This window comes from Syngnathus acus, chromosome 5 (assembly GCF_901709675.1).
Source record: "Syngnathus acus chromosome 5, fSynAcu1.2, whole genome shotgun sequence".
NCBI lineage: Eukaryota > Metazoa > Chordata > Actinopteri > Syngnathiformes > Syngnathidae > Syngnathus > Syngnathus acus.
This window is the reverse complement of record NC_051091.1, coordinates 380,488-407,407: the sequence shown is the minus strand read 5'-3', so window position 1 is coordinate 407,407 and position 26,920 is coordinate 380,488. Positions and strand designations below refer to the sequence as shown.

The 26,920-nt window shown below is 44.6% G+C and overlaps 1 protein-coding gene and 1 pseudogene across 10 annotated transcripts in view; both read left to right on the top strand.

The window, feature by feature from the left end:
- Positions 1-22,787, top strand: part of LOC119122722 — a 71,728-nt pseudogene extending 48,941 nt beyond the window's left edge.
- A 3,354-nt stretch (positions 22,788-26,141) lies between these two features.
- cadpsa (Ca2+-dependent activator protein for secretion a) overlaps positions 26,142-26,920 on the top strand; it is a 56,982-nt gene continuing 56,203 nt past the window's right edge. For 3 of the 10 annotated variants that reach the window (XM_037251207.1, XM_037251202.1, XM_037251199.1), the window contains exon 1: positions 26,144-26,864. In XM_037251207.1, coding sequence (XP_037107102.1) covers positions 26,496-26,864 — 369 coding nt within the window. In that variant the 5' untranslated portion in view covers positions 26,144-26,495. Of the gene's footprint in view, positions 26,865-26,920 lie in introns of all 10 variants that reach the window. The other 7 variants (XR_005097936.1, XM_037251198.1, XM_037251201.1 and 4 more) reach the window with 4 other exon arrangements.

The window sequence follows — 26,920 nt, the reverse complement described above, 5'->3', positions numbered from 1 at the left end:
ACAGATGCAGCCCATCTAGCATAGTGCCGGAATGTCTTTACTTAATGATATACACGTTGCCACATTCTGAAAGAAGAAAAAATAAATAATCATCTATCTTCACTGTACTGCCATGCCGTGCCGTGCCGTGCCGTGCCGTGCCATGCCATGCCTTTAAGCCAAACATACTTCTCCATATAATAGGTCTGCTAGTTTCTAATCAGAAAATAGAATCTTGTTTTTGTTAGGCATTTCCTCACTTTCCCATCTATTTATACATAAGTCATTACTTCTTAAAGCTTTGCTCTGCCTCCAGCTGTAGAAAAGATTTGAATTCAGCAGGTCTCTGCGTTGCACTGCGGAAATTCAAACAGCAGAGGGGTAAAGGTCATGCATAATGTTCTGCTTTCACTAACAACTCCGAGCTATGCAGATTGCACTCACTTCCCCACGGCACTTCTCATAAGCGTTCCAGATGTGCAAAAAATACAAGTTGCAGACCCCATTGTAAACTTTGTCGCCACACAAAGTGCAATCGTGCATAAATGGCGTTCTGTTAAGGCTTTGTGCAAATAAAATGCGGATGGAGCGTGTTTGTAAAGCTCCCACTGCCGAGCCAGGCCAAACGGAAGCCGTACTGACAGGCGAGAGAAAAATCATTACATGAAGATGACAAACATTGGGATGATTGGGGAGCAGCTTCAACAGAAAACTAAGGAAATTGCTTCAAGTAGGGGGGGGGGGGGGGGGGGGGGGGGGGGCATGAGCAACAACCAGCATGGACAAAGAAAGTGGGAACTTGAGTGAACACGACATTGCTGAGCACTAGCTTTCACTCTCTGGGGAAGAAAACAACAAAGCAAAAACACCTTGCTTTTCTGCAATGCATTATGTGTGTATTTTAAGCAAACTGGTTGTCATACTAAACAGTGCGTCACTCTTGGAAAACATTGTTACAAAACCAAAGTATAAATACATATGATCACTGCTATCATCAGTGGTATTTTCAGGGTGCTGAGAGAAAAATTCACGAATCCTAAAGCGTCATTTGGCGTGCAAACATTGACAGCTATCCTTTCCCCAAATACTGTTTTGAAACTAACATTGCCTTTTTTTTTGATACATATATACGTATATATTGTTGTGCCCTCTATGACAGATGCAATCTACTGTACAACTCAGACGACTTTGACAGCCTCGGTGCAGCACTTAGGGAGAAGAGAATCATCGCAGCCATGCAGTTTTCTTTCAGGTTGGAATTCTTTATGGGGGTTTTTCAAATCGTCATTATCCACATGGTAAATTGTTTGAGTGTGAAAACTATAAGTCATCAAAGTCATCGCACACAATGCCAACATAGTTACTTACTCTACTTATTTGTACGTGAGCCCTCAAAGGGCAATCTTCTCGTTTGACAGCAAATCGTGACAGTTGATATGCGGGTGGGAGAATGTGGAATAGCCTCACATAGCAAGCAAGGAAGGAAAGAAGGAAGGAAGGAAGGAAGGAAGGAAGGAAGGAAGGAAGGAAGGAAGGAAAAACGTCACAGAGATAATAGGTAAGGAGCAGAGAAACAGAACTATCCAAGGTGCTGATGGTGCGCGCACATGGAAAGAAAGAAAGAAAGAAAGAAAGAAAGAAAGAAAGAAAGAAAGAAAGAAAGAAAGAAAGAAAGAAAGAAAGAAAGAAAGAAAGAAAGAAAGAAAAAGAAAGAAAGAAGAAAGCAGGGGGAAATAACAGGGGCAGGAGCAGAGAAAGAGAACTGTCCAAGGTGCTGATGCACGTGACAGAAAGAAAGAAAAGATGGCTTACAGTCGATGAATTTTTCACGATTGGAATGATATTGTAAGAGGATTTGTTGTGTTAATACAAGTCATAGAAATGAGGCCATTTGATCGAAAACACCTATAGTTGGTGGGCGGGCGCTTCCATAGAAACAAAACAAGATTTTGCCCTCCTTTTAGCTGCTGCGGCAACAAGAGCATTTATCTCAGGTCTGCACACGCTCATCACATTGACGGCAATCGAAGGCCATTTGAGGACCTTTCCTACCTTTGCATGTCGCTTTTACCGACTCTCAGACTCCGTGACAACAGTGGCTCTCCAATCCAAGCGAGTCAAATGCTCTGTCGATCTGGTTACTATGGCTTCACTCAGTGGGAGCTTGCTGATTGCTCCTTTTTTCCTCATAATCATTCATATCATAATTCATCCTAATTATTCTGCACTTCACATGCTGCAACTTGATTCTGCTTTATGATTGTGTCATTTTGGTTGTCAGATTGCGCAAGGATATCCATAAATGCAAAAAGCGTGTTTTTATGACGAGCGCAGTATATTCCTGTCGTGTTTTTGATAAGACCAATGCTTGGGGAAATAGAATCCATCATTGCAAATATTTCCTTAGTGGGGGGCAAACGTAGATAATGTCAGTCTTCCACATTGATGAATCCATTTGCAAGATGAGAACTGCTGTTTCCATGCGTTGCATTTCAGGTTGGAGGAAAAGACAACCCGGCTGTTGAGCCCATCATTCATGGCTTAAAGGGTGTGGTCCATCATGGTGAGTGACAGCGCCACTTGAGAGTTGAAATAAACCTATCCATTTGTCAAACTCAAATGTCTTTCCAACACCACAAGGTGATGTAATGGCTAAATGCATTCCAACTCTCAAGTTGTGAACAGCAGATGCTACTGCAGCTCGCTACCATCTGCTGTTCACAATAGAACCAAAATAAAATGATCATTTCAAATCATTCATTCAACATTATAATATCATATCCTATCATACCAGCTCAGTGGCCTAGTGGTAGAGCAGGCGTCCCAAACTCCAGTCCTCGGGGGGGGGGGGCCGCATTCCTACATGTTTTCCAAGTTTCCCTGGTTAAACACATCTGATTCAATGATCAGGCTCCTGCAGAACGTGAGGATGAACTGATCATTTGAATCAGGTGTGTTGAACCAGGGAAACTTGGAAAACATGTAGGAATGCGCCCCCCCCGAGGACTGGACTTTGAGACCCCTGTGGTAGAGTGTCCGCCGCCCTGAGACTGGAAGGTTGTGGGTTCAAACCCCGGCCGGCCAAAGACTATAAAAATGGGACCCTGTCACGAACGGAGTGTAGAAATGGAGCAGGACGACCAAATGCAGCTTGGACCGGGGTTTATTGCAGCAAACTCAAAAGACAGGAACCAAACAACCTCGTGGCAGTGACACATGCATTGTCCACAATGCTCCGACATCGAGTGGCACACAAACAGAACTTAAATACAACACAGTTAACAAGAGGCAGGTGAGTATGATCACACTGATCATGGGCACACAGGAGGGGAGGGAGGGAGGGGCGAGCACACAGACACAGAAACGATGACAACCTATACACAGCAAAACTGGGGACGAGGCATGACAGGGACCCATTGCCTCCCTGCTTGGCACTCAGCATGAAGGGTTGGACTTGGGGGGTTAGATCACCAACTGATTCCCGAGCGCCGCACCGCTGCTGCTCACTGCTCCCCTCTCCCCCCCAGGGGATGGATCCAAATCACACGGGGATGGATGGGTTCAATGCAGAGGACAAATTTCACCACACCCAGATGTGTGTGTGTGAGACCATCATTGGGACTTTAACTTTTTTAACTTTATCATATATGCAATGAGTGTGGATGAAAATACATCAGCAAAATGATTGCCTTTTTTTTTTTTTTTAACGATTGGTAGGTGTGCAACGCTCGATCGTGGAACAAAATAGTAAAGCGCTGATTCGAACATGTTTTGTTTGATAGAAAAAGAGACTTTCTTGGAGCCCTTTGTCCTAAAAGATCTGCTGCCGTCGTCATTGGGCAGCTATTACCGCTACACGGGCTCCCTGACCACTCCTCCCTGCAGCAAAATTGTGGAATGGATCATCTTCAGCAGACCCATCTATGTCTCTTACAAACAGGTGAGGAACACACTCGACGCAAACATTTTGGGATGAACTTCAATTGCATTCACTTTGACTTCTCCAAAAGGTTGGACTTGTTCCCCATCTCTTTGTATTTGATTGCTTTTGTCGAAGGAAGTAGGTCGGCTGGAGTGACGCTTGTTGCTCTGGGCCTGCTTTTCCAGTGGATCAACGCTAAAGCCGTTTCCATCCTTTCCATGCGACACTTGTATGCATGTGCGAGCTATTCAAACAGGCACTTGGCATTTTTAGGAATGTGACAGTTGACTGTATGATTGAGACACATTTGGACAGGTACTTGTGTTACAATAGCATGACGATTGCTTCCAAATAGAGACTGAAAAGTATTTGCATTTTCAGAGTGAAATGGGGAGTCTATTTCAACGATGGTATTCCTCTCTCTCTCTCTCTCTCTCTCTCTCTTCTTTTCTTTGTGTCTGTCTCTGCCAGTTGGAGGCTTTTTACTCCATTTTCACCACGGAGCAACAGGACCACGTCAAGTCGGTGGAATATCTTCGCAGCAACTTCCGACCCATTCAGAGCCTGGACAATCGGCATGTTTTCAAGTCGGCTGTCAAAGACGCCTGGTTGCCTGAGCTTTCTCACAGCGGTAGTGGGCCTTATGGCACAGAATCTTCCAGAGGTAGGTGCAACTTTGATCTTGTCATAGTTTCCTTCTGAGGGCCATTATCAAATGGATGAACGTCTCATATTATATACAGTACCGATAGGCTACACAACAAACTAATAACGAGTTTTGATATCAGAGACGAGTAAAAACTGTTCTTTTTTTTTTTTTCCCCAACGATAAATGGTCATACAAATTGCTGCTATTTTTTAAAAATGAAGACAATTTGCAATTTTTGCACAAATTCTGATCATTCTGAATGTTATACCTTTTGAAATCTGGAATGTTACTAACTGAGGCCTCTATACACTCATTCATTGCTGTGTTTATTTGAGTTTGCCAATCTATAAAGTCTTATTAAAGCTCCTTGTTTTTCTTGCTAAATTGCTGACAGCTCCTAATGTTAATAAATGAAAGCTATTTAGTGTTACTTTACGACTGAGTGACTTGTGGGCGCATGTACTGTATAGGTAGGTGTGTGGTCTTGGATAGCTCTCTCGCTGTGTGACTCCCCGAGCATAAGGCAGTGGGGAGGGAGGCACACGGGTCCCCTTCTTGTTCCTGCCTCATTAGCGCTGAAACAACAGCGCATTACTATCTGCAGCCCATGTGTGGGAGTGCTACTCTCAACGTCTCAAGCATCTGTGTTGTGTCAACTACTGTACTGTACGTATATGCGGCGGACGGGTGCGATATGTACGCTTTGCATATCCCCTCCCAAAAGACCTTTCTGCCATTTGCGCCGTGCCCTTGAGTACTGTCACTACAGGTGGGACACATAGGATTGGATTCACTTTGACAATCTGACAGGATAAGCTCTTTTGAAAGAGGAGGAGGAGGAGGAGGAGGAGGAGGAGGAGGAGGAGGAGGAGGAGGAGGAGGAGGAGTATTTTCCTTACGGATTGACAAAACTTGATTTATCCCCGTGGGTGGGGCAATTTAAGTAGCTGACTTGAAGTCAAATCAGTTACTTTTGTGGTGACTCTATTCCATCTATATTCTATTACAAGCGTGTGTGTTTGTATCTGACTGAGTGCTTTTTTGCTTCGTTAGATTTTTTATTTTTTTATTTTACCGATACTACAATTGATTTGCCTCCAGGATCCGTAACCGTCCGACACGGAAGAAGCGCACTGGGTGTATATCTAGAATTTGTATTTTAAGGCAGCCCTCAAAAATATGGAAGTCTCTCAGACCGAATGCAGAAAATGTGTGCAGGGGTCACATCCTTGTAGCTTTGTGATGGACTCTACAAAATTGATATTGATTTGTTTTCCATGATGTGGGTCAGACAGCAGACAAAAAGCATCATCCATAATGGCTTGTTTGTTCATCTCACAGATGCGTATGATATCCCTCTCAAGGTCAAGGAGTAAACTGTCATATGGATGATTTGACTGTATACTAGTGCTCAGTGGTGACTCGTTCTCGGGCCTGTGTGTGATGTATGGGTGTGCGCGCGCGCGAGGTGGCATGCTTATCTCTGATGAAAGCCGTAAGAGGATCTATTCATCAACCAACCTGGCAGAGCGGCTCGAGCTTCCAAACCGTTTTAGTTGTATTGCGCACAGAGAATATGGGTCATTGCTCTTTTTAAGCAGCCCATAGTCAAGCGGGTCGCTCCATCGCAAGTACCAATACTCTGTCCCTTTTTGAAGTACGTATTTGTACTTTACATTTGTGAACAGATCAGTACTTTAAACGGGCATTTAAACTTCCGCCAGATGTTTTTTTTAAGAGCAGCAGAATTGGAATAAAATACGAGCTGACATGTAGCTGTTGTGATTTTTGCCTAGCTGCCACAGCCTGGTTATTGTCCAACTTCCAACATACCTCTACTTCAAGGTATACGTACGTTGGGGCAGATATTCATTCTTCGAGGCTCGATAGAAACATGCATATACGTATATGTTTGTCTTGAGGAAAGCTGTAGTCATTTTTCAAATTTCTATGCAGACACATTTAACAAGCTGACCATAATATTTCACAATTTCATTTTGCTAACATAGAATGTTATCCCATTGTCACAAGGTCCTGTATGCGTGTCAGGACGCTAGATGATATCATCCAAGGCATTGTGGTGGTGGTGGTTCTGCTTGAACTGTTAATGACGTCTCTGCAAGCTTGTGTGTCTATTGGACTCTGTAAATCAGGGGTCTCAAAGTCCAGTCCTCAGGGGGGGGGCCGCATTCCTACATGTTTTCCAAGTTTCCCTGGTTAAACACACCTGATTCAAATGATCAGTTCATCCTCACGTTCTGCAGGAGCCTGATCATTGAATCAGGTGTGTTGGACGAGGGAAACTTGGAAAACATGTAGGAATGCGGCCCCCCCCGAGGACTGGAGTTTGAGACCCCTGGTGTAAAGTGTGTGACTAATGGCTTTAGTAATGCAAAGCCACTTGGTGCTCGCTCCAACTGCATGTTCTGAATAGCAAATCACTGCGGTTCTTTTTGAGCAAGCTAATCAATTTGGTTCCACTTGGCACATGAGCCATCAAACCATGTTCATCACTGAATAGCTGCGCTCACTTGTATGACTTGATGCAGCGTTGGGACTAATCAATCGCCTTCATTTCCTCAAAGCCAGTCGTAATTGATGCTTAACATCCACTAACACATTCTCAACAAGGCATGTGAACGACACACAACCTTTTTACGTGTCCTAGACCACTACCACATATTATTGATTGATTGATTTTTTTATTTATTATTCGTATTATTTTTTTCTTTATTTCCTCCCAGTCATTTACTCTTTATAAGAGCGAGTACCTTCGTTTTGCATTGGTGGTTGTCTGGTCTCGCAAAGTGCCTGGTTTTCTGATGTGAGAGTCGATGGAAGACTGAGAGGGGAAAGAAAAAAAGTCAAAGGTGACAGCGAGCGTGTCGTTCGGGGCTTCACACCGGCACGGCCGCTTCTCGCATCTCGTCGGGCGTGAGACGTGATGGTGCCAAGAGGGAGGGGGTTCATTTGGCAGCATAGGAAGCGGGGCATGGCTCCGGTGTGGATGCTTGAGAAGGCCTTGTTTTGTTTTGTTTTGTTTTGTTGTTTCTTTCCAGTGTGCAGCAGCGCTCCAGTAAACATGAAGGTGCAACACGTGAACGTAAGCGCCTTGGTGGTTGGATGGGCACGTCCGGAGGTCATCTACCATCCACCTATCCTCCACTTTCTGGTATCCTACAGCTGGACAGCTCATGATGACAGCTATGAAGAGACACACCTCACAGATGCCAAACACAAACTGGTAAGACTGTGTGGATTACGTTAGGATTCCGATTGTAAAATTTGTTTGTTCACGCAATGGCAATATTTTGTTCCAAGAAGTCATTATGAACTCATTCACTCACTGCCATTGACGCATATAGTAGATGTCAAAGTTGGATATTGTCTGGGCTGCCGGTGAAAGACTTTGACATCTATGGCAGTGAATGAGGTAAGAATGAAAGTCGGTCTAAACATTGCTTCATAATAATGATCAAAAGTATGAGCGAGACAACAGTGACACGCATGAAGTGAATGAGTGAAACCCTGAACAGGATGCACCTCAAGGTCCATGAAATAGGACCAGATTTCAGGAGACAAAAAGAGAATGTGGCGGAGAAGACTGGATGCTTCATTCCCTAACATTGTAGTCTGCTGGTCAACTGGCAGAATACTAATGCTAGGCTGGAGGCCATACAACACTACCGGTCTGTGCAAAAAGCATGACCTTGGCCCAGTGGCTCCATGGGAAAACGGTGAAAGGGAGGGCTGGGGAAAAGACAACAAATCAGAGCGAGAGAGCAGAGTGCCCCCTAGCTTCAGAAAGCGGGATCGACCATGATGAACCACTGGCAAATGCTGTTTCACCCTCCCTCCCGTCCGTCATTCATTACCTGGAGAGACGATAGCTCTTTCTGAAAGCTGCTCATTCCCACTGTCGTTCCTTTCTACCGTCGTCTCTCTCTCTGTTTTCTGGGACTCCCTTCAACACATCCCTCATGATAATGGAGAATAGCAAGTGAAAGTACATTCAACAGAGCTGTCATTAGTCACAAAGTGAGCTCAGGTGGAGAAGAAAGATGGAAGAACATTTTTGTCATGGGAGAAAAGCTCACTGTCATCATTAGATTGCATGGTGGTCATTCGGTATTTACTACTTCAGTGCTAAATGAAAGAATGAAATGAAGACGAAAAGAAGGCCAATGTCCATTCATCGGTATCATCGTCTTTCAAATCATCGTTGTCTTTTCAAGAAGAAACGCACATTTTGAAAGCGACTATCATCGCATGCTATTTTTTCATGGGAAACAAATCGAATGGCGTTCTTTGAATGTGGCGGCTTTTGACTTGTGCTCTTTTCTTTTTTCTTAGAGTACGTATGTTTTGAAACTTGACTTTCTCCATCGCAGTGCGCTCATTTGCGGATTCAAAAAGACAAACTTTAAATGTGTTTTGCACGGTGTGGAATAGAAACTCAAAAGTCATTCAGTCGACCACCACGCGCACAAAGAACACGTCAAGTTTATCGATGGACTTGAGCTGATCATTTGCTCGTCTACGTCCTTTTTTTTTATCGTTTGCTCGTCCGCTTTCCTTTTTTTGAGGTCATGATCTGGATCAACGATAGTGCCATGATGAATGAAGTGTAAATGAGATGGACGCAAAGTCAAAAAGCTATTTAAGCACATTCATCATCAAAAAGAAAAGAGGAGCTCATTTCCACAAGGGCAGAACATACATCACTTTGACAGTGGAAATTGTGCTGCCAAGGGGATATTTGTTCCCTTTCAATCGTCTGTTTTGGCAGAAATGAGGGCAAGAGTGTTGGATTTGGGACGCTTTGTGTGACAATGAAGATGTCATATTTGATTGATTTCTCGCAACCAATCCGTTGAGAAAGGTATTGAAAATTGAAGCGTGTGCTCTTTTTAGCATTTGACTGACGTCCATTTGTGTCGGTGCCATGTAGGAGGCGGTCGTCTCCCACGTCTCAGCGGATGTTCTCTACCTTTTTCGGGTTCAGGCTGTCTGCGCCAATGACATGCGCAGTGATTTCAGTCAGAGCATGCTCTTCAGAGGTAAGGCGCACGCTCACGCACGACCACAAGCGAGTCCAAATGCCAAATTGGGGGGACCAAGCCAGTCAGCAGTCTAGCTTGCAGTCTTTGTGCACTTTGTTGGAATGAAACAATGAATGACTTCTGAGTGACAATGGCGCATTTCCTTTTGGGGTTTCAGCAAACACCACAAGAATCTTTGAGGGGACGCGAATCGTCAAAACCGGAATGGTAAGGAACGCAGGCGCGCGTGCACAAAACAGCTCGGCACTGCGGAGAATGAACTCTTTCATTGTGTTTGTCAGCCAACAGTTTCACCTGCCTCTTCAGCCGACATGGCCCCCATCTCCTCCGGTTCATCCACCTGGACCTCCTCGGGCATTCCCTTCTCCTTCGTCTCCATGGCGACAGGCATCGGCCCTTCTTCCAGCGGTGGTCAGGCGACGGTAGCGTCTGTGGTGACCAGCGCTTTACTAGCCGCTCTGGGCTTCAGCGGAGGAGTCATTTCCTCCTTCCCTAGCTCGGTTTGGCCGAGCAGATGTCACCACGTGGATGTCGCCAAATCCTCGGCGAGGGAGGATGGCGAGACGAGACCAGGGAGCGAAGGCGACAAGAAGGATCCAGGCGAGGAAAGAGAAACGGAAAAAGAGGACAAAAGTGAGAAAAAAGGAAAGAAGCGGCCGCCAGAGGTGGTCGAGGAGGGCCAAATGTACGACAGCGTGGCCGGGGACGATCCAGCCTGTGTGAAAGCGGACGCCGCGGCGAAGGAGAAAGAAGAGACGGCACCGGATCCAACTTCTTGGCCCCCTGTTGTGGTGTACAACCTTGGACCTCCATTTGTCCTCAACCACAGCAGCGTAAGCGCATTCCTGCTTCCTGAGGGCTGCCGTTTGATTCTTAAGCTGCGAGCGGCCCCAAAACATCACTGTGACTCCATCCGCACTGGTGAGTAGTGGTGACATTTTGCAAACAAAAATCTGCTTCCTTTCAATTGACTTAACTGCTGTTCATGGGTTGCACTGTGGCGTACGGACCTCACTCAGTACTACTTCTTGGCAAATGTTCTTTTCCTGGGTTGCACTGTGGCGTACGGACCTCACTCAGTACTACTTCTTGGCAAATGTTCTTTTCCTTTTATTTCAATGTGATAAAGGGCACGTTCAGGTTTCTGCACGTGTTTACATGCACTACTTTAAACACCCAAATATTGCCAATATTGGTGTTTTAAAAGGCTTGTTGAGCACACTTAAATGTCCTCCTCTCTATTTTCAATTCTGTTCACCAAGCAAACTTGCCTCTTTTTTTTTTTTTTATTCCCATGTTTCTCCCCTACACCCTCCTCGTCTTTTTTTTCCCTTTCCAAATCTTTTTTTCACCCTCTCTCGCTCACGCTCCACCACCCCCTCAACTTCTTTGTATCCGCCTCCCTCCTTGCTCAGATCTTGGTGTTGGCCTACTTTGCCACATGGAGAGAGAAGTAGAAGCTAGAAGGCTGGAAGGAAGGCTGAATTCATTTGTAGGAGGGGGAAAAGGCCTCGCTCCATTTCGAGCTCCGTTTCCCCGCATGCTTTTTGTTGGATGAATAAATGACACTAAAATCATAAAGAGCTTCACATATTTACGTCTTGATTTCTGTTATGGGAAGGGAAAACGGGGAACTTGGGGCTTTTATCCATGTCCTCTGCAAGTATGTATGTTAAAGCATAAAAGTGAGGCAGCGACAGCATGGGCCCGAGGGCTATAGAGTACTACAAAGTGAGATGAATGGCTTTGCGAGCTGTGTTGAGTCTAAAGCCAGGATTTGAAGTGTTAGGAGGGTGGCTGGCTTTTTTTTAACCTGACTTTGAGATGGTACACTAACTTGGGCTAAACTCATAACCTGGATGGACGAGTGCAGCAGGTTATGTTCTCAAATTCAGATGAACTCTGCTCTAAAAGTGCCCCGTTTTCACTGTTCTTCACACTTCTAAATGTTCAAATTGAAATGGCATCACCGTTTGTGGACACCTGGGTGCCAGGATATTTGGCTTTTTTTTTGACTGCAAGGACTTGGAGTTTGGATTGTGCAGATATAGTACATATTGGTGCTGTCAGATAATTACCAAAATCGATATAGTAGCTAATGGTTTCACAGACACCATTTTCTTTGTTCCTCAGTCGCCAACTGGAGCCACCAAGTGAGAAAGAGATCACGGCCGGTGAACTGGATGCCAACTTTGCTTGTGGTCTCAGCTCTGTCCTTCTTCTGTCTCTCTCTGATGCTTGCTGCACTCATCGTGTACTGGAGGTGGGTACGGAGAGAGAACGTTTGCGGAGTGTTGGACAGTTGTACGTATATTCATGCAGAACTTTCACACTATCAAATGCAGTTAAATACGGAAAGATTTGACTGAGCGAGCAAATTGAGTTGAAGTTTGCATCGGGGCTAGTCGCCGCCTTGTGTACATCTTTTGAAAATGTTTGTTGATTTGTACAGTTCTTGGCAAGCTCTCATCAAAAGATTCACGCTAACGTTGCGGCGTCAAATAGCAACATGCAGGAATGTTACCACGTTGACGGTATTTGAAGGTGTCCACGCACGATTTGAACGAGGCCGTACGAAGGAACCCGGTCGCTTCTATTCTAATCGATCCAGCTGTCTGCACAGGTCAGGTATCAACTTATATTTCACTCACGCTTAATGTGTGACCTCGAGCTTATTTTTAGCCCTCAAGTCTACGTTCTTCAGTTTTGCCTGATTAATGCAAGCGCAACGTTACAAATGAGTTTTAAAAAGGGACTTCATTCATTATTGATGTCAAACTTGTCAAATCATGCTGGGTGTGATATGGGAAAAAAAATCAGGTGCTGGATTTGAATAACATCGATGTTCTTTTTTTTTTAAGAAGAAAATATTTAAAAATATGACTTTCCACTCATTTCTATTTATGCTTCAATGAATGGAATGGAATGTCGGTTTACAGCAGGGCACCATAGGTAATTGTTTGATTTGAAGAGTGAAACGTAAGCAGTCTTAACATTTCCAGCAACTTCCTCGTATACTTTTATTTACATTTTCTGTCATTGAAGAAAACTATCGATCATAGTTTAAGAGACATATAAGGTCCCTCCGAAATCCCGGCCTAAATCTTGGTAAATCCATCTATTGTAAAAAGACAAATTGCCTGTCAAATCATGGCCAAACATTTCATCAGTGTTAAATCTGTGTTGGTGTTTGTCAAACTGAAGCATTAACCTTCATATTAAATAATCATCATCACCACCACCACCGCCATTTATCTTAAACCAACACACACACACACGTTAACTCAAGCCTGGTAGTAGGGGGTGGGGCAAATGTAGTTAATCCTATTGCTCAGCAAATCTCAGGTCATGACCTGGACTTCTGTCTACAACGGGCTGTGGAGTCAATTCAACAAAATCCAAAAAATACTTTGGTGCTTATCATCAAAGTTAGAATATATATGGGCAAATCAAATGCCACATCCAAATGTGTGTATATTTTGAGATACACGTGAACATGGTTTTTTTTTTCACCACATTTGTCCGGAATGTATTATGACACCAGCAGCTCAAAGTGGCCTGGGCTTGCCTGGTCTCACTCAGAACCTGCTGTTCACGGCTTGTTGTGAAAGCTCCACCCCGGACGCCCGCCCGCCCTCCCTGACCCTCCCGCCTTCCCCCCAATCCCTCCCTCCCTCCCTCCCGCCTTCCCCCCAATCCCACCCTTCTCCTCCTTGGCCAGTCAGTGTTTAATTCACGTTAGCGGCAGCAGCATGCTGCAGCCCGTCTGCGCCCCTCTGCTCCTTTCTCACCATGAACGCTTTTTGCTCTCTGCTCTGTATCAAATACAGGTAGGAGGGTTCTCAACACGCAAACACACACACACAGACACACACAGACAGACAGACAGACACGCACACACAGACACACACACTGGTTCGGCGGCTGTTGATGAACTGTTGTTATTTTGAGGCGTTGCAGATTTGGACACACAAGCTGGCTTGCAAGTGTCGTGTTGAGTTAACCCCCCCTCATGCTTGAAAATGTACCCACATGATGACTGGTTTAAAGTCAACTACATACAAACTAGTATGGTATCTGCTGGGTTTTTTTACGTTCACATTTAAGTAGCAAATATTGCCTGCTTTTTCCTCAAATGAAACATAAAAATAAGTAGCAGGTTGTCGTGAAAATAAATAAATAGAAATGAAATGCCTTGGAGATAACGCTCACCTTTGAATAAATCAAAACACGGGATGAGCTGCTGTTGTTCCATACGAAAAACGTCATATCAATAATATCGATGGATGAGATGACTTGATTTGCAATGTGACAATTGGCAATCTATCAGATTACGGCACATGAGCAATAGGTAACTCTCAAACAACTCAAGTGTGATGAAAAGAATCCTCTTTAAAAGTCCTGTTCACTTTTCCAGACGTTGTTTTCAGACAACACCTCTCTATGTGGAGGACAGAGGTTCGCCCAGGATGCTGGCAGCCCCTCTCATCCCCATCCCAGGTGATGATAATCCATGTGGGCTCTTTTTATTGCTGACTCGTGATGAATTTGAAAGATCAGTCGAATCGTATTTGGAATATTTGTATTGAACCAAAGCTACAGCCCAACGTTTTTGGCCATCAACAATGGTTGTGTGTTGTTTTCCAAATCTTTTCATTTGATTCGATTGTTTTACAATGAAAAAAAAGCGAATCAAATTGGGGTCCATGACCAAAGTGCGGTCTTATGTCCCCACTTCAGATGACGTCAAAGACATTCAAGTAAAGCACTTCATCAAGCATGTCTCAGAGTTCTCCTTGAATAACATGCAAGGATATTCACAGGATTTTGAGGTAAGTACTAAAGTCTTGTCTTTGCCACTAACTTCACTGTCAAGTACAGAAAAAAAACACCTAGCTGAAATATTACTACAATTAATTCATGATTAAAATGACCTTTCTAGAAATCTAAAAGACCCCCCCCCCCCCAAAAACAAATAGCAGAACCCAATCACAAGTTTTAAGTGTACACACATTAAACATTGTACAGAAGGCACCCGTGAAGCTTTCCTCTGCTTTCTTTTTCATTCCTCAGCCGTCTTCATGTACTGTTTATACAGTAGTATTGATGAGACGGCTTAAAAGAGTTCCCATGATGAAAAGGTCAATTGGATTTCAAGCGGAAGGTAGACAAGATGCCAGAAATCCATGGAATAGTTATTGATGTGCTGCTTTTTCATCTGATCATATGAAAGGGAGAAGACATGTCTGTGATGTGAGACGCACCAAAAAAAAAAAAAAAAACAGATCGGGTGGCAGAGTAGTTACGCAAGTAAATCTAATCTCACGTATAGTGCCTCCTTTCAGAATGACAGGAGCAAGTGGCAGACAGAAATATTTTGAGGAAACCCAATCATCTCATTTAAGCTGATGTCATTCTCATGGCTACAAAAGACCCACTCTGCATGATTCATCTTTCGAATGGGATCAAATGAAAGAGAAATAGGTCTCAAAGTTGGGCTCCTCAACAGGTGATTGGTTGATTGATTGATTGATTGATTGATTGATTGATTGATTGATTGATTGATTGATTGATTGATTGATTGATTGACAGTAGTAATGTCACAAGCTCACTCCCCCTTGAGAGAAAAAGTAAGAGTAATTCAATATTAAATCTCTGGAAAGAAAGAGACTGAAGCCAAAAGAAATAGTAACAGTGAACAAGGGAGTGCAAAGTCCCAGTGGTGGAATCCACCCCAGCAGGTCCAACAGCCTCTGTGCAATGGCGCACAACATTGCCTTTCTTTCAATCCTTTTGCCCATGCAAAATTCAACATGTGTCTGTTTCTATCTTGCTTCCCTAGGAGCTTCAGCGCTGTGCTGCACAAATGAAAATCACTTGGGAAAACTCCAACCGTCCTGAAAACAAGCATAAGAATAGATACGTCAACATAGTGGCCTGTGAGTGGAGAAGAAAATGTACTCTCATTTCAACACGAGTCAATGATTGGGATACCTGGCCCGTGCACAGAAATAACACCATTCCCAAGTGGAGCTGATTTTCTCCCAGCTTTACATCATAAGACTGTTAAGATGGCTTTACTTTCAAAATGCAAACCTTACGAAGCATCTCCAGTACGTAGTATGTTTTATTTTCAGATGACCACAGCCGAGTGAAGTTAAGAATTTTGGTGGGGAAGGATCCAAACACACTGACTACATCAATGCAACTATGTGGATGTGAGTCTTTTTCACACAATCTGCATTTTGGTGATGTTCAATGACAGTGAAAACAGCTTCAGAAACATCCTTCCAGATAAAACGTGGAAGCGGGAAACCTCAGTAGCGAACCAAAATGATTTATAGTTTCGACCTGAGGCCAATTGAAAATGTTTGGAGAGTCGAGAGACACATTTGGAGCACTTTTGTGTGCGTGCGTGCGTGCTCTGCTATTCAAGCATGCTTTCTTTTGCTGTTTGTATCAAGTAGTACATGTGGGTTGTTTCACATAAGCTGGACAATTTCACTTCACATCGCATGGCATTAGAAAGAAGGCTTTCAATATTATGTTGACTATTCTAATGATGTCTCTCTCTCTCTCTCTCCCTCCCTATCCTTGCCTCCCTCCCTCCTTCCCCAGGGTTACAATATGCCCAAAGCTTACATCGCAGCCCAGGGCCCACTCAAGTCTACCTTTGAAGATTTTTGGCGGATGGTGTGGGAGCAGAATACAGGCGTCATTGTTATGATCACTAACTTAGTTGAAAAAGGACGGGTATGTGACATTCACGCGCGCGCAAAGCATTTAAAACAGAGAGGATGATTTCAAAAAAATCAAAAACATGGCACAATAACTCACTATTAGCATAGTGGCCAAAATACCACTCATGCCAATAGGATGTCATTAAAGGTTTTGTAAAGCCAAAACAGAACTGTCTCAATTTCAAGTTGTGTGCGTTTGTGTCGTCACAGAGAAAATGTGACCAGTACTGGCCAACAGAGAATAGTGAACAATATGGCAACTTAATGGTCACACTGAAAAGCACCCGAGTCTATGCCTGCTACACTGTTCGACATTTTACTCTGCTGCACGCAAAAGTGAAAAAGGTAGGAATCCTCTTGTCCCTCCCTCATTTGTCTCCAATCAAAGCTTGAAACGTCCTTTCTTCTCCTATGTTCCGCCATCCATCCATCCATCCATCCATCCATCCATCCATCCAGGGTGCAAAGGGGCACCGGGCCAACAGTGAGCGGAACGTACTCCAGTATCATTATACGCAGTGGCCCGACATGGGCGTTCCTGAATATACTTTACCTGTCCTGACATTTGTTCGGAGGTCCTCTGCTGCCCAAATGCCTGATATGGGGCCAATGATTGTCCATTGCAGGTAACGCTTGATGTACTTACTACATTGTGATCCCAAAATGCGTATTTCAACATATTAGGGTTTGTTGCATTATGGAACCAGTTGGGAGCATTTAAACAGAAGAGGGCAAAGAATGGATCCCTGGGGAACACCACATGGAAATGTTAGCATGATCTTGGATCCGAGTGGTTTGTGGTCCACTTTGAATTGACAAAGTTTGGCAATTTTGTGTTGGATTGAAAAAGAAATCCCAAATCAGTCCCTTTTTCCATTTGCCCAAATTTGCTCATTTGAAATGACACACACGCACGCACGCTGAAATGGCGCTCCTGCCTGCCTTTTGGGCTTTCCTCTTCTGTATCGTTTTGCAGTGCCGGAGTGGGTCGTACAGGGACCTATATTGTCATTGACAGCATGTTGAAGCAGATCAAGGACAAGCGCACTGTTAATGTCCTGGGCTTTCTCAAACACATACGTGCTCAGCGCAACTACTTAGTACAGACTGAGGTTTGTATGTCTTTTGCTTTAAGCAGGATTTTTCTGGATTGGGACAAATGACATTGCCGTTTGCTCGAGTAGTAGATTTGGCTTACGTCGCACAAAAATACATCAAGCTAGCTCGCTTTTTTGGATTGGGACAAATGACGTTGCTATTTGTTAGAGTAGGAGATTTGTCTCATGTCGCACGAAAATACATCAACGCTCCCATTCGAGCTCGTTTTAATTTCAAACAGCATCTTTTAGCTCTTTCTGTTGCGACAGTAGCTTCACGCATACAGTAGCCACTGACATCGTTTTGATTAGGATTGTGAATTATACGAGCTGTTTATTGACAACAACAACGACAACAACAAATCTTTGTTGCAATGTGATTGATCCCATTTTGCTTGGCTCATCCAGGAACAATACGTATTTATCCATGATGCCTTGGTGGAAGCCATCTTGGCCAAGGAGAGTGAGGTGGCAGCCTGCAGCCTTCATCACTACGCAAACACCATCAGGACACCAGGACACAGTGGTCGGACACGTGTGGAAAAACACTTTCAGGTGAAGGGACGCATACTACGCATAGCACATTCGGTCTTATCGGAAATAATTGTGATGAATATTTTCTCATCATGCTTACGTGGGGCATTGTTTCACTCCAAATATTTCTGTCATCATTCTTAAGTGGAGACAAAATGTTCATCATTTCACTAAAGGCTGTTGCTTTGAGGGTTAGGGTTTTCTTCCCTTCTAAAAAGCCAATGCATATGTTTCAGTTGATGACGCAGTGCAATGACAGATTCACAGAGTGCTTCACTTCTCAGAAGGAATGCAACAAAGAGAAAAATCGAATCAGCTCTGTGGTGCCGTGTAAGTCTTGCATTTTGTCTCCAATACGATTGAACCTACTATGTCCTGCCTGAGGCGGGAAGAATGATTAGGAACCTGCAATTAGAGCCTTGGATTTTTCCAAAAAGCACAACTCGCTTACATTTGGCCTACGAGTTGTGCTTTTCGTGAAAGCGGCGGGCGCGTCCTGAGAGAGTAGGGATTACATTTGGAAAGCAAAATACATAGTATATCTCACTCAGCGTGCTGTCGAGGATTTGCTCTCCACGTGCACTGTGCTTGCTCTCAGTTGCGGAAGATTTGAGTGAGTGAGAATGATGTTGAAGTCTTGCATGCAAAAACCTCCATTGGGCACAAGGCATCAGACTACAAAAGCGGTCATGGAACAAATCTCTGGAATGAAATCCCGCAATTAATCCCATAGAAAATAATGGACGTGAAGATTAGCCGTTCGGTCTTGTAGAGCAGGGAATGTTCATGTAAATGGTGGCGGCGTGCTTAGATCTGTCCCTTTTCCTTTTTTTTGAGGGACTCCTTGCACTTCAATTGAACTGTCAACAGTTGTTGTGGAGGCTGGGGGCAACCGAAATTGGTGATAGCATCAAACTAGACACCTATAGAATTGCCTCATCATTAAGTGAATTTATCTGTTTCCAATTTTCCCTAAAAGCCACCATTTTCTTGATTTTTTTTTTGGGCCTCCCTTCCACCCTGACGGAAGGAAGAGACACAGTGGATGTCTGCCATCTCATGGTGAATAATCACATTTCAACTAAAACCTTACAGACGACTGAAACATTTGTATCTGCCAGTTGCTGCCTAGATCGGGAGCAAAGCTCGATCCGTCTTTCAGTTGCGTCACAATTGTGCTAAATGAAGGATCTAAGGTTTGCAAGGTTTGACTTTTCAAACCTCTCCACATCATCTCGCAATGGAATTTCCTGTGCACTGTGCAGATGGGAATCTCTGTAACAAAATAACCTGATTTATCAAGCGCTGATTGTTTTCTGGCTTATTTCATTTGGGGGTGACTGAACAGCGGAGCAAGCAAGGGTGAGCTTAGCACCTTTGCCCGGCGTCAAGGGGAGCGATTACATCAACGCCTCTTACATTATGGTCAGTACTTTCTGCTCTTTCTAATCTCGCCATTTGTGGATTTTGTCACCGGAACGGATGGAGCAGGGCGACCAAATGCAGCTTGGACCAGCTCGGTTAATTGGACAAACTCAAAAGACCAACTCGGCAAACCGACATGACTTAACAAAACAATAACTAGAGGACTAACCGACAGGGACGTGACACAAAGGACGCACAAAGGACGCACAAAGGACGCACAAAGGACGTGAAGACATTACGACGACGACAACAAGAGAGTACGACAACAATGAGCCGACAGGGCGTGAGGGGCAGACAGGACTTAAATAGACGACAGGTAACGAGAGGAAGGTGACAATGATCACACAGAGTAAAACGGCTGGGGACGAGACGTGACATATTTGTGAGAAATGTTTCCCTAGTATACTTTAGATTGAAGAAAATGGAAGTCTGTTGCATGAAAAAAAAATAGTATTAGATACATATGTATACATACTATACATGTATTATTTGATTTCTTTATTATTTGATTTCTTTTCCCCTCCTGCAGAGTTACTACCGTAGTAATGAATTCATCATTACCCAACATCCTCTGCCCCCACATCACAAAAGATTTCTGGAGAATGATCTGGGACCATAATGCACAAATGATCGTCATGCTGCCGATCAACCACGGACAGGTAGTATGATGCATTCCGGATACACTGCTATAACTGAGCAGTGTGTTCGACTGGTCTGCCTATTGTTGAGAAAGCTATTTTTTTTTCCATTGACCATTGCTATTTTGTTTGTACACAAAATATAGAATATTTGGCACATGAAGAAGGTTCAAGTGAATTCATATACATTCCTAAATATTAACATTCTTCTTGTAGTTGGCCAGCCCGTTGGTTACTTATGTAGTCCTTGGGACTAAACATTTTTGGAGGGGGGGGGGGAGAAATGCAAATGAATCAACATTCCAAAAAGACATCCATGGAAGTATGCTGGAGTTAGCGCACTTGCTCTTTGTGGTTGGTCTCCCTCGCTCTTTATTATTATGATTTTACTTGTCGGCTGTCAGGGAGAAAGAGAGGAAATGATTCTTCCATGCCCTATAAAGGACTATATCAGATTGAATTTGTGAAAAATGCATAATCACAAAATTAGATTTCAATTTCACCTGACTCAGCGCTCCTCTGTGACCAATTCACCTATATAACCAGTAGAGGGCAGTGCAAGTCCGTCCATCCATCCATCCATCGATTTTCTGTACTAGATTAGCTGTAAAATATCCCATCTTGATTGGGTAAAGGCCAAGTCAACCTCGGCCGTTTACAGGCATGCCGGCTCCTTTTTTTGGAGTATCACGTTATAACCAGAAAAAAATATGAATGACGAAGACAAAAACCTTGCCATTTTCTTCCTCAGGAGGAGGACGAGTTTGTGTACTGGCCCAGTCGGGAGGAGCCCATGAACTGTGAAGCCTTCACTGTCACCCTCATCAGTCACGACTCACTCCGCTTGTCCGGTGAAGAGCAGATCAGCATCCACGACTTCATCCTGGAAGCCACGCAGGTTGCGTCCGCGAGCGTCTTTGCCTCATAAAGTTCACGAACACACGTCCTTCTCTTTTGTGTCTGACGACTAGGATGATTACGTATTGGAGGTGCGTCACTTTCGCTGCCCCAGGTGGCCAAATCCCGACCTGCCCGTCAGCAAAACCTTTGAACTCGTCGACATCATCAAGGGAGAGGCCGCCGTCCGTGACGGACCGACCGTCGTTCATGATGAGTCAGTCTGATACATTTTCGTTCTGTCACCACATCGACATCGGGTGTTGTTTGGAAGAAATGTCAATACAATAGTTGGGCACTCTTGATAGCAATTAAAAAGGACACCTCCAAATCGTGGCCATCTTCAGCGACAAAAAGGCGTGTCGGCATAAGTGAGTGACGACCCGAGATTTGTGCAAAGTGCCCTTTGGGTTTTTGAAAAGCGCTATATACAAATGTAATGAATTATTATGAATTAGACATATTGAATTGGTCTACAGCAGTGGGGTTCTCAAACAACGCTCTACTCATGTATATTTATTACAAGTAATGAAGTGCATTTTGCAGCTTTAGGAGAAGGGACTAATTGAATGCTTCATCCAATTTTGATGGTGTAGTCTGCTCACAAAGTGTCAGCTCCCTGTGACTGACTGCGTGCTCATTATGAAGCCATGCATGAGCTGTTAGCATTGCAAGTCCTCTGATAGTAATGGAGGAGGAGAGCTCTCCCATGACGAAGGCCACCCGTCAGGGCGGGGGCCAGGGCGAGTCAAAACAATGGCAAAGAACGCAACGCAACGCAACCACAGGGAGATTTTTGTTGACAACAGTCTCGGCCGCCGCACTTATCCCGCCCGTTTGTGAGTTTGATGTCCGAATGCCAAAGAAAGTTTGATTTTTCAGTTAGAAGTCAAAAATGTTCCTCTGCAGAATATGCCGTATGCTTAAAAAGGTTCATGCCCTCCATGTTCTTTCTGAAAGTAGATGGAAAAAGAGTTCAATATTGTGTGTGTGGTTGTCAGGTTTGGAGCAGTATCTGCAGGTTTGCTATGCGCCCTCACCACGCTGTCTCAGCAACTGGAGAGTGAGGGGCTTGTCGATGTCTATCAAGCGGCCAAGATGATCAACCTCATGAGGCCGGGGCGGTCTTCACGCACATGGTGGAGTCTGCTCCAACGTTCAGCTACTAGGTGACTGACGAGGTGACTCCTCCAATCATCTATCTACACATTGATGCCAAGGTAGTCCTCCTAGAAGCGTGCCTTCCATCTGCGTGGCGGACAAACCCTTTTTCTTCTCCATTTGAATGCGGTCACAATGACGTCATTGTGACGCTATGCAAGTAGACCGAGCGAGCGAGCGAGCGAAAACTGGGAAAGCCTCAAAGGCTCACGGTTTACATTTGGTTGCTAACACTTGCACTCAAGTGGAGGCTTTAGCCTTTGAACCCACTTCATATCTTTGACGTCTAGAATGGCACCGAATGATGACTTGTTACCATGAAGTGGAGTCAATCTTTCTTTTTTTGGGCTGAAAATACCTTTCTTGCTCTACATGATTGTGATCTGCTCACCAGGATCAGTACCAGTTCCTGTATGAAGCCCTTCTCAGCCTTGTCCACACCAAGGAGATCAGCTCTGGGCCTTTGGACATGAAGCGGACCTTGTCATCCTTGTCTGATGAATGGGACCAGGCAGAAAGTCGAGACTTGAGAGAGAACGTGACTGAGGATGTCGTGGGGCTCCAAACAGCCGACACTCCCACGAAGGAGGAGAGGAGACGTTTCATTTTGTAACAACAACTATTGGACATTTGGAGGCCTTTTTTGCCAGACTCTTGGTTCAAATAAGTGGAAGAATAAAAAACGGATGACTTTTTTACACGGATCTTTTGAGATTTCTTTTTTCTGAAGGGTTTGCAGCTGTGTTTTGAAGTTTGACACTGCATCAGCAGGGAATGAGGAACACAAGTGGCTCATTTTCTCCTTTGCACTAGATACGTAATGTCAATGTTACTGCCTACGCTCACGCAAGCTGATTGTTTTGACGACATTCCGCAAAGTCGTTCCCTGCTAAACCATCTGCTTCTTGCTGTGTTTGACACCACTCATTGGCTTGAAATGAGCCCAAGGAGGAGGTCAACCCACCTCAGAAGCAAAATGCAATAACCTCCTCCTTGTTCTTGCTTATTTTTGTTTGTACTTGCTTATTTTTTAGATGGCATCCTCCAAAGTGGTAATAAGGTGCTGTGGTGTGGTGTGGTGGTGTGGTGTGGTGTGACAACAGTGACAGCTTTTATGGCTCACCTGTGCAGATATGATCAACCCCTCTTAGTATGCGGATGTTGTCAGAGTTCACATACTCTTATTTGCCGTATGTTTTTTTCCATCTCATTGAAATCATTCGGCTAGGCAAGCACAACTTAAAGGGGAAGTCAACTCCCAATTGTTCTTTTCTATTCGATTGGAAACACAGCGTTGTGATTCATCTTGCCTTTGTGGCTTATGAATTAAGCAGCAAAGTCCTCCTGTCTCTCTCGGGGGGGCGTTTTGCCACTTGCTGTCGTCATCGCAGTTGCCACTCTCGGGTCACGACCCATCACGGTTCGTCGCTTTTCTGAAGCGGATTGCTTGTGACCTGAGACCTGGCGAGCGAGCAAGTGAAAAAAAGCAGCAGTTTTGCTACTTAAGCCACAAATGCAATCTTCCTCACAATGCCACGTATTATTTATGGTAAAACAAATATGGAAGTTGACTTCCCCTTCCCAAAGTCTCATCGGTCAAGTGAAAAAGCTTGCTATTGGAAGGACACCGGATGATATGCAAGGGAACATATACTCAGCAAGTTCTATGCAACAGGTTGAAGAAAACCAAAACAGGGTGTGATCCTCCCTCAGTGTCCTCTATCATCTGACCTCCGGATAGAGACAGTTGACACACAAATTGCTTTGAAGCAAGTCACTTGATGTCTGTCCCATTTCTTAAGTGCATGGACTAGAAACAGAGAAGCAGACTTCATCAAAGTTCTCTCTTTTGTAGACAATTGTTTGGAGCGTTCTTATTCTTGATTGAGTTTACCTGCTGCTTTTCACTCCTTCATGTTTGGAGGTTACAAATGCCGCAATGACCTCTTTGGCCAGCACGCTGGGTTACCTACCGCTGTACTCTTTTCCATTTGATGGCTTTATACCTATGGCTGCAGTTTTCATACAAATGTTGACTTTATTTATGACTTAACTGCATTCGTGTAGCTTCACAAAGAACCATAGCATTCTAAATGATGTACCTAATTGATAGGAACTCCGTCATAAAGCCAGGAGCCTCCCCGTGTAGTATTTCCAAAATGAGTAGATGTACGTCATATGTGCAATATGTTTCAAATGTGTACACGTCGATGAATCGCAAACAATTTGCCCATTGATATCGGGTGCAATTAAGTTACATTTAGACCAGGGGTCTCAAACTCCAGTCCTCGGGGGGGGGGGGGGGCCGCATTCCTACATGTTTTCCAAGTTTCCCTGGTTAAACACACCGATTCAAATGATCAGTTCATCCTCACGTTCTGCAGGAGCCTGATCATTGAATCAGGTGTGTTGAACCAGGGAAACTTGGAAAACATGTAGGAATGCGGCCCCCCCCCCCCGAGGACTGGAGTTTGAGACCCCTGATTTAGACTGAATCCTAGACACAGGACAAAACAAATCAGTTAAGAGGCAACTGTGGTACCTTGACGGTTGAAAGATTTTACCAAAGTTTTCTGGCACTGAGTTGTTGTTGGGTGCCCCCCCCCCCCCCAGGACCCAACGAAATGGGGCCTGAATGCCTTTGCACCACATCTGTATTCCCGTGTGTGTTTCATCACACAAAAACAAGATGTCCGTATTGTCATCATTATCTTTTACAAATTGGCAATCGATTGATTTTATGCGTGGGGGAAAAAATACATTCTGTACGTGTCTGGCAAATGACTTTTCTCCCAAGTTTCAGACAAAGAAAAAAGCAGCCAGCCAGGATATTATTCCTTTGTTGTCTACAGCCTGTTCAGCATTGCAAATGAGAATCCATTGGTAATTGCCTTTCTGTTGGGAATGAGAGCTAAAAAATGTCAATGAATTGAAGATTGTACACAGTTGTAACATCAACCTCTGTGCCGTGAATGGCAAGCAGATGCTGAATCTCCGATTTGCTAGATTTGTCCACGTTTTAAATACCTTGATCTCCATTTGCATAGGAGAAATTGTTCATCTATCATTTCTTTCATGACATTTTTCAGTGCTGTCGCACACACACAGCTGTGCTGTGAATAAGCGATGTATATATTTTGTTGCCTCGAACTTCACCCTTCCCTGAGAACTGGGACAGAGGAAATGTGTCATTATTTGACTTGATAGGTTTTATTTTCTATTTTATTTTTTGTCAACACGATTTCCAATTTTCTGAAAATGTGTACAAAACTTGTTTTTAACATGAGGCACGTTTGAGTACAGGCAGTTAGTTTCCCCCCAGCATTCAGTCATCATTATTATATTCCGCTTTCCACCCTTCATGTAAGATCAGGCAGTAATTGTGATTTTAAGATGAAGATGGATTTCTTTCTTTCTGATTCTTTTTTTTTTTTTTTTTTTATCGCCATATGAAATCATTCTACTCTCGTGTTATTTAATCTGTAAATGGTATTGCTTATTGATTACACATACAATAAAACATGTTCTGGAATTGTTAGTTTGATTTGTGTTTTGACCCCTTCTGTAGTTCAATGGTTTATTTCAAAGTTTGATCTCACAACCAGATTTGATAGCTGAGCCAGGCTCCGTAGAAATCGAGATGGGAATTCCCACGTTGCCATCATTTCCTTGGAGGGGTTTGCGACCAATTCCCTGACGTCACTACGCACGTTACGCACGCTACGCAACGTGCGTAGCGACGTCACAATGACGGCACCTGTGGGGGAGAAGCGCTCCAAAATAGCCACTTTTCTGTTGTTTGAACGTTATGAAATGCTGTATTGAAATCCAACGTGTATGTCAGTTTGCAAAGAACGTCAATGAATTTGAAAATCCCTGTGCGCGTTCTCGATGACGTGCACGTCCACGTTGAAACGCACCACTGCGCCTTGTCAAGCTGACTTCCTTCCTGCACTCGCGTGCGTGCGTGCGTAGCAGCATCAGGTGGCCGTTGTGCAGCTCCAAGCCTGCTCAAACTGACCCCAGAGCAGCCAGCAAGTTGCCGAGCCGCGGTCATCTCCAAGCCCAGCCTTTCCTTTCCTTTTCCTCCCTCCTCCAGCATCCCCCTGCGTTTCTCTTCATGCGAGCCCCCCCTCCCCAAATGTGGTTTCTCCTCTTGCATCCCTCCCGTGTGCGTTTGATTGACAGCTAAAAGATCGTCAACTGCATCCTGTATTTGTTTTTTGAAGCAACATTTATCGTCTGTCTCTTCGGGGGGATTGGCCCCCACCTCTCTCTTTCCCTGGAAGCTGAGAAGCGTCCTCATCCGTTCCCTCCCTCCCCCGTTCCCCTTGAGTTGTAGCCCAACGTTGGAGCGTTCAAGTGTCGCCTCCGTCGAAGACTCGGCAGCATGTTGGATCCGTCTTCCAGCGAGGAGGAAGGGGATGAGACCCTGGAGGTGGAGCGCAAAGAGGTGGCGGCGCTCCCGAGAAGCGTCCAAGGAGCGCGGCGGCGGCGGCCGTCACCGAGCCCAGACAGCGACGGCCACAGCGGCTCGGGGGGGCTCCAGCCACGGGGCCGAGCCAGCAGCGCTGGCCGCCGAGCCTCCAGCCCCAGTCCGTCGGTGGGAAGCGACAAGGAGAAGGAGGATATTGAGAAGATGCAGAGGGAGGAAGAGGAGAGAAAAAAGAGACTCCAGCTCTATGTGTTTGTCATGCGCTGCATCGCATATCCCTTTAACGCAAAGCAACCCACTGACATGGCCAGAAGGCAGCAGAAGGTAAGATCAGGTGAAAAAGCCCAACCGAGCAAATCATTGGGCATCGCTCACATTTC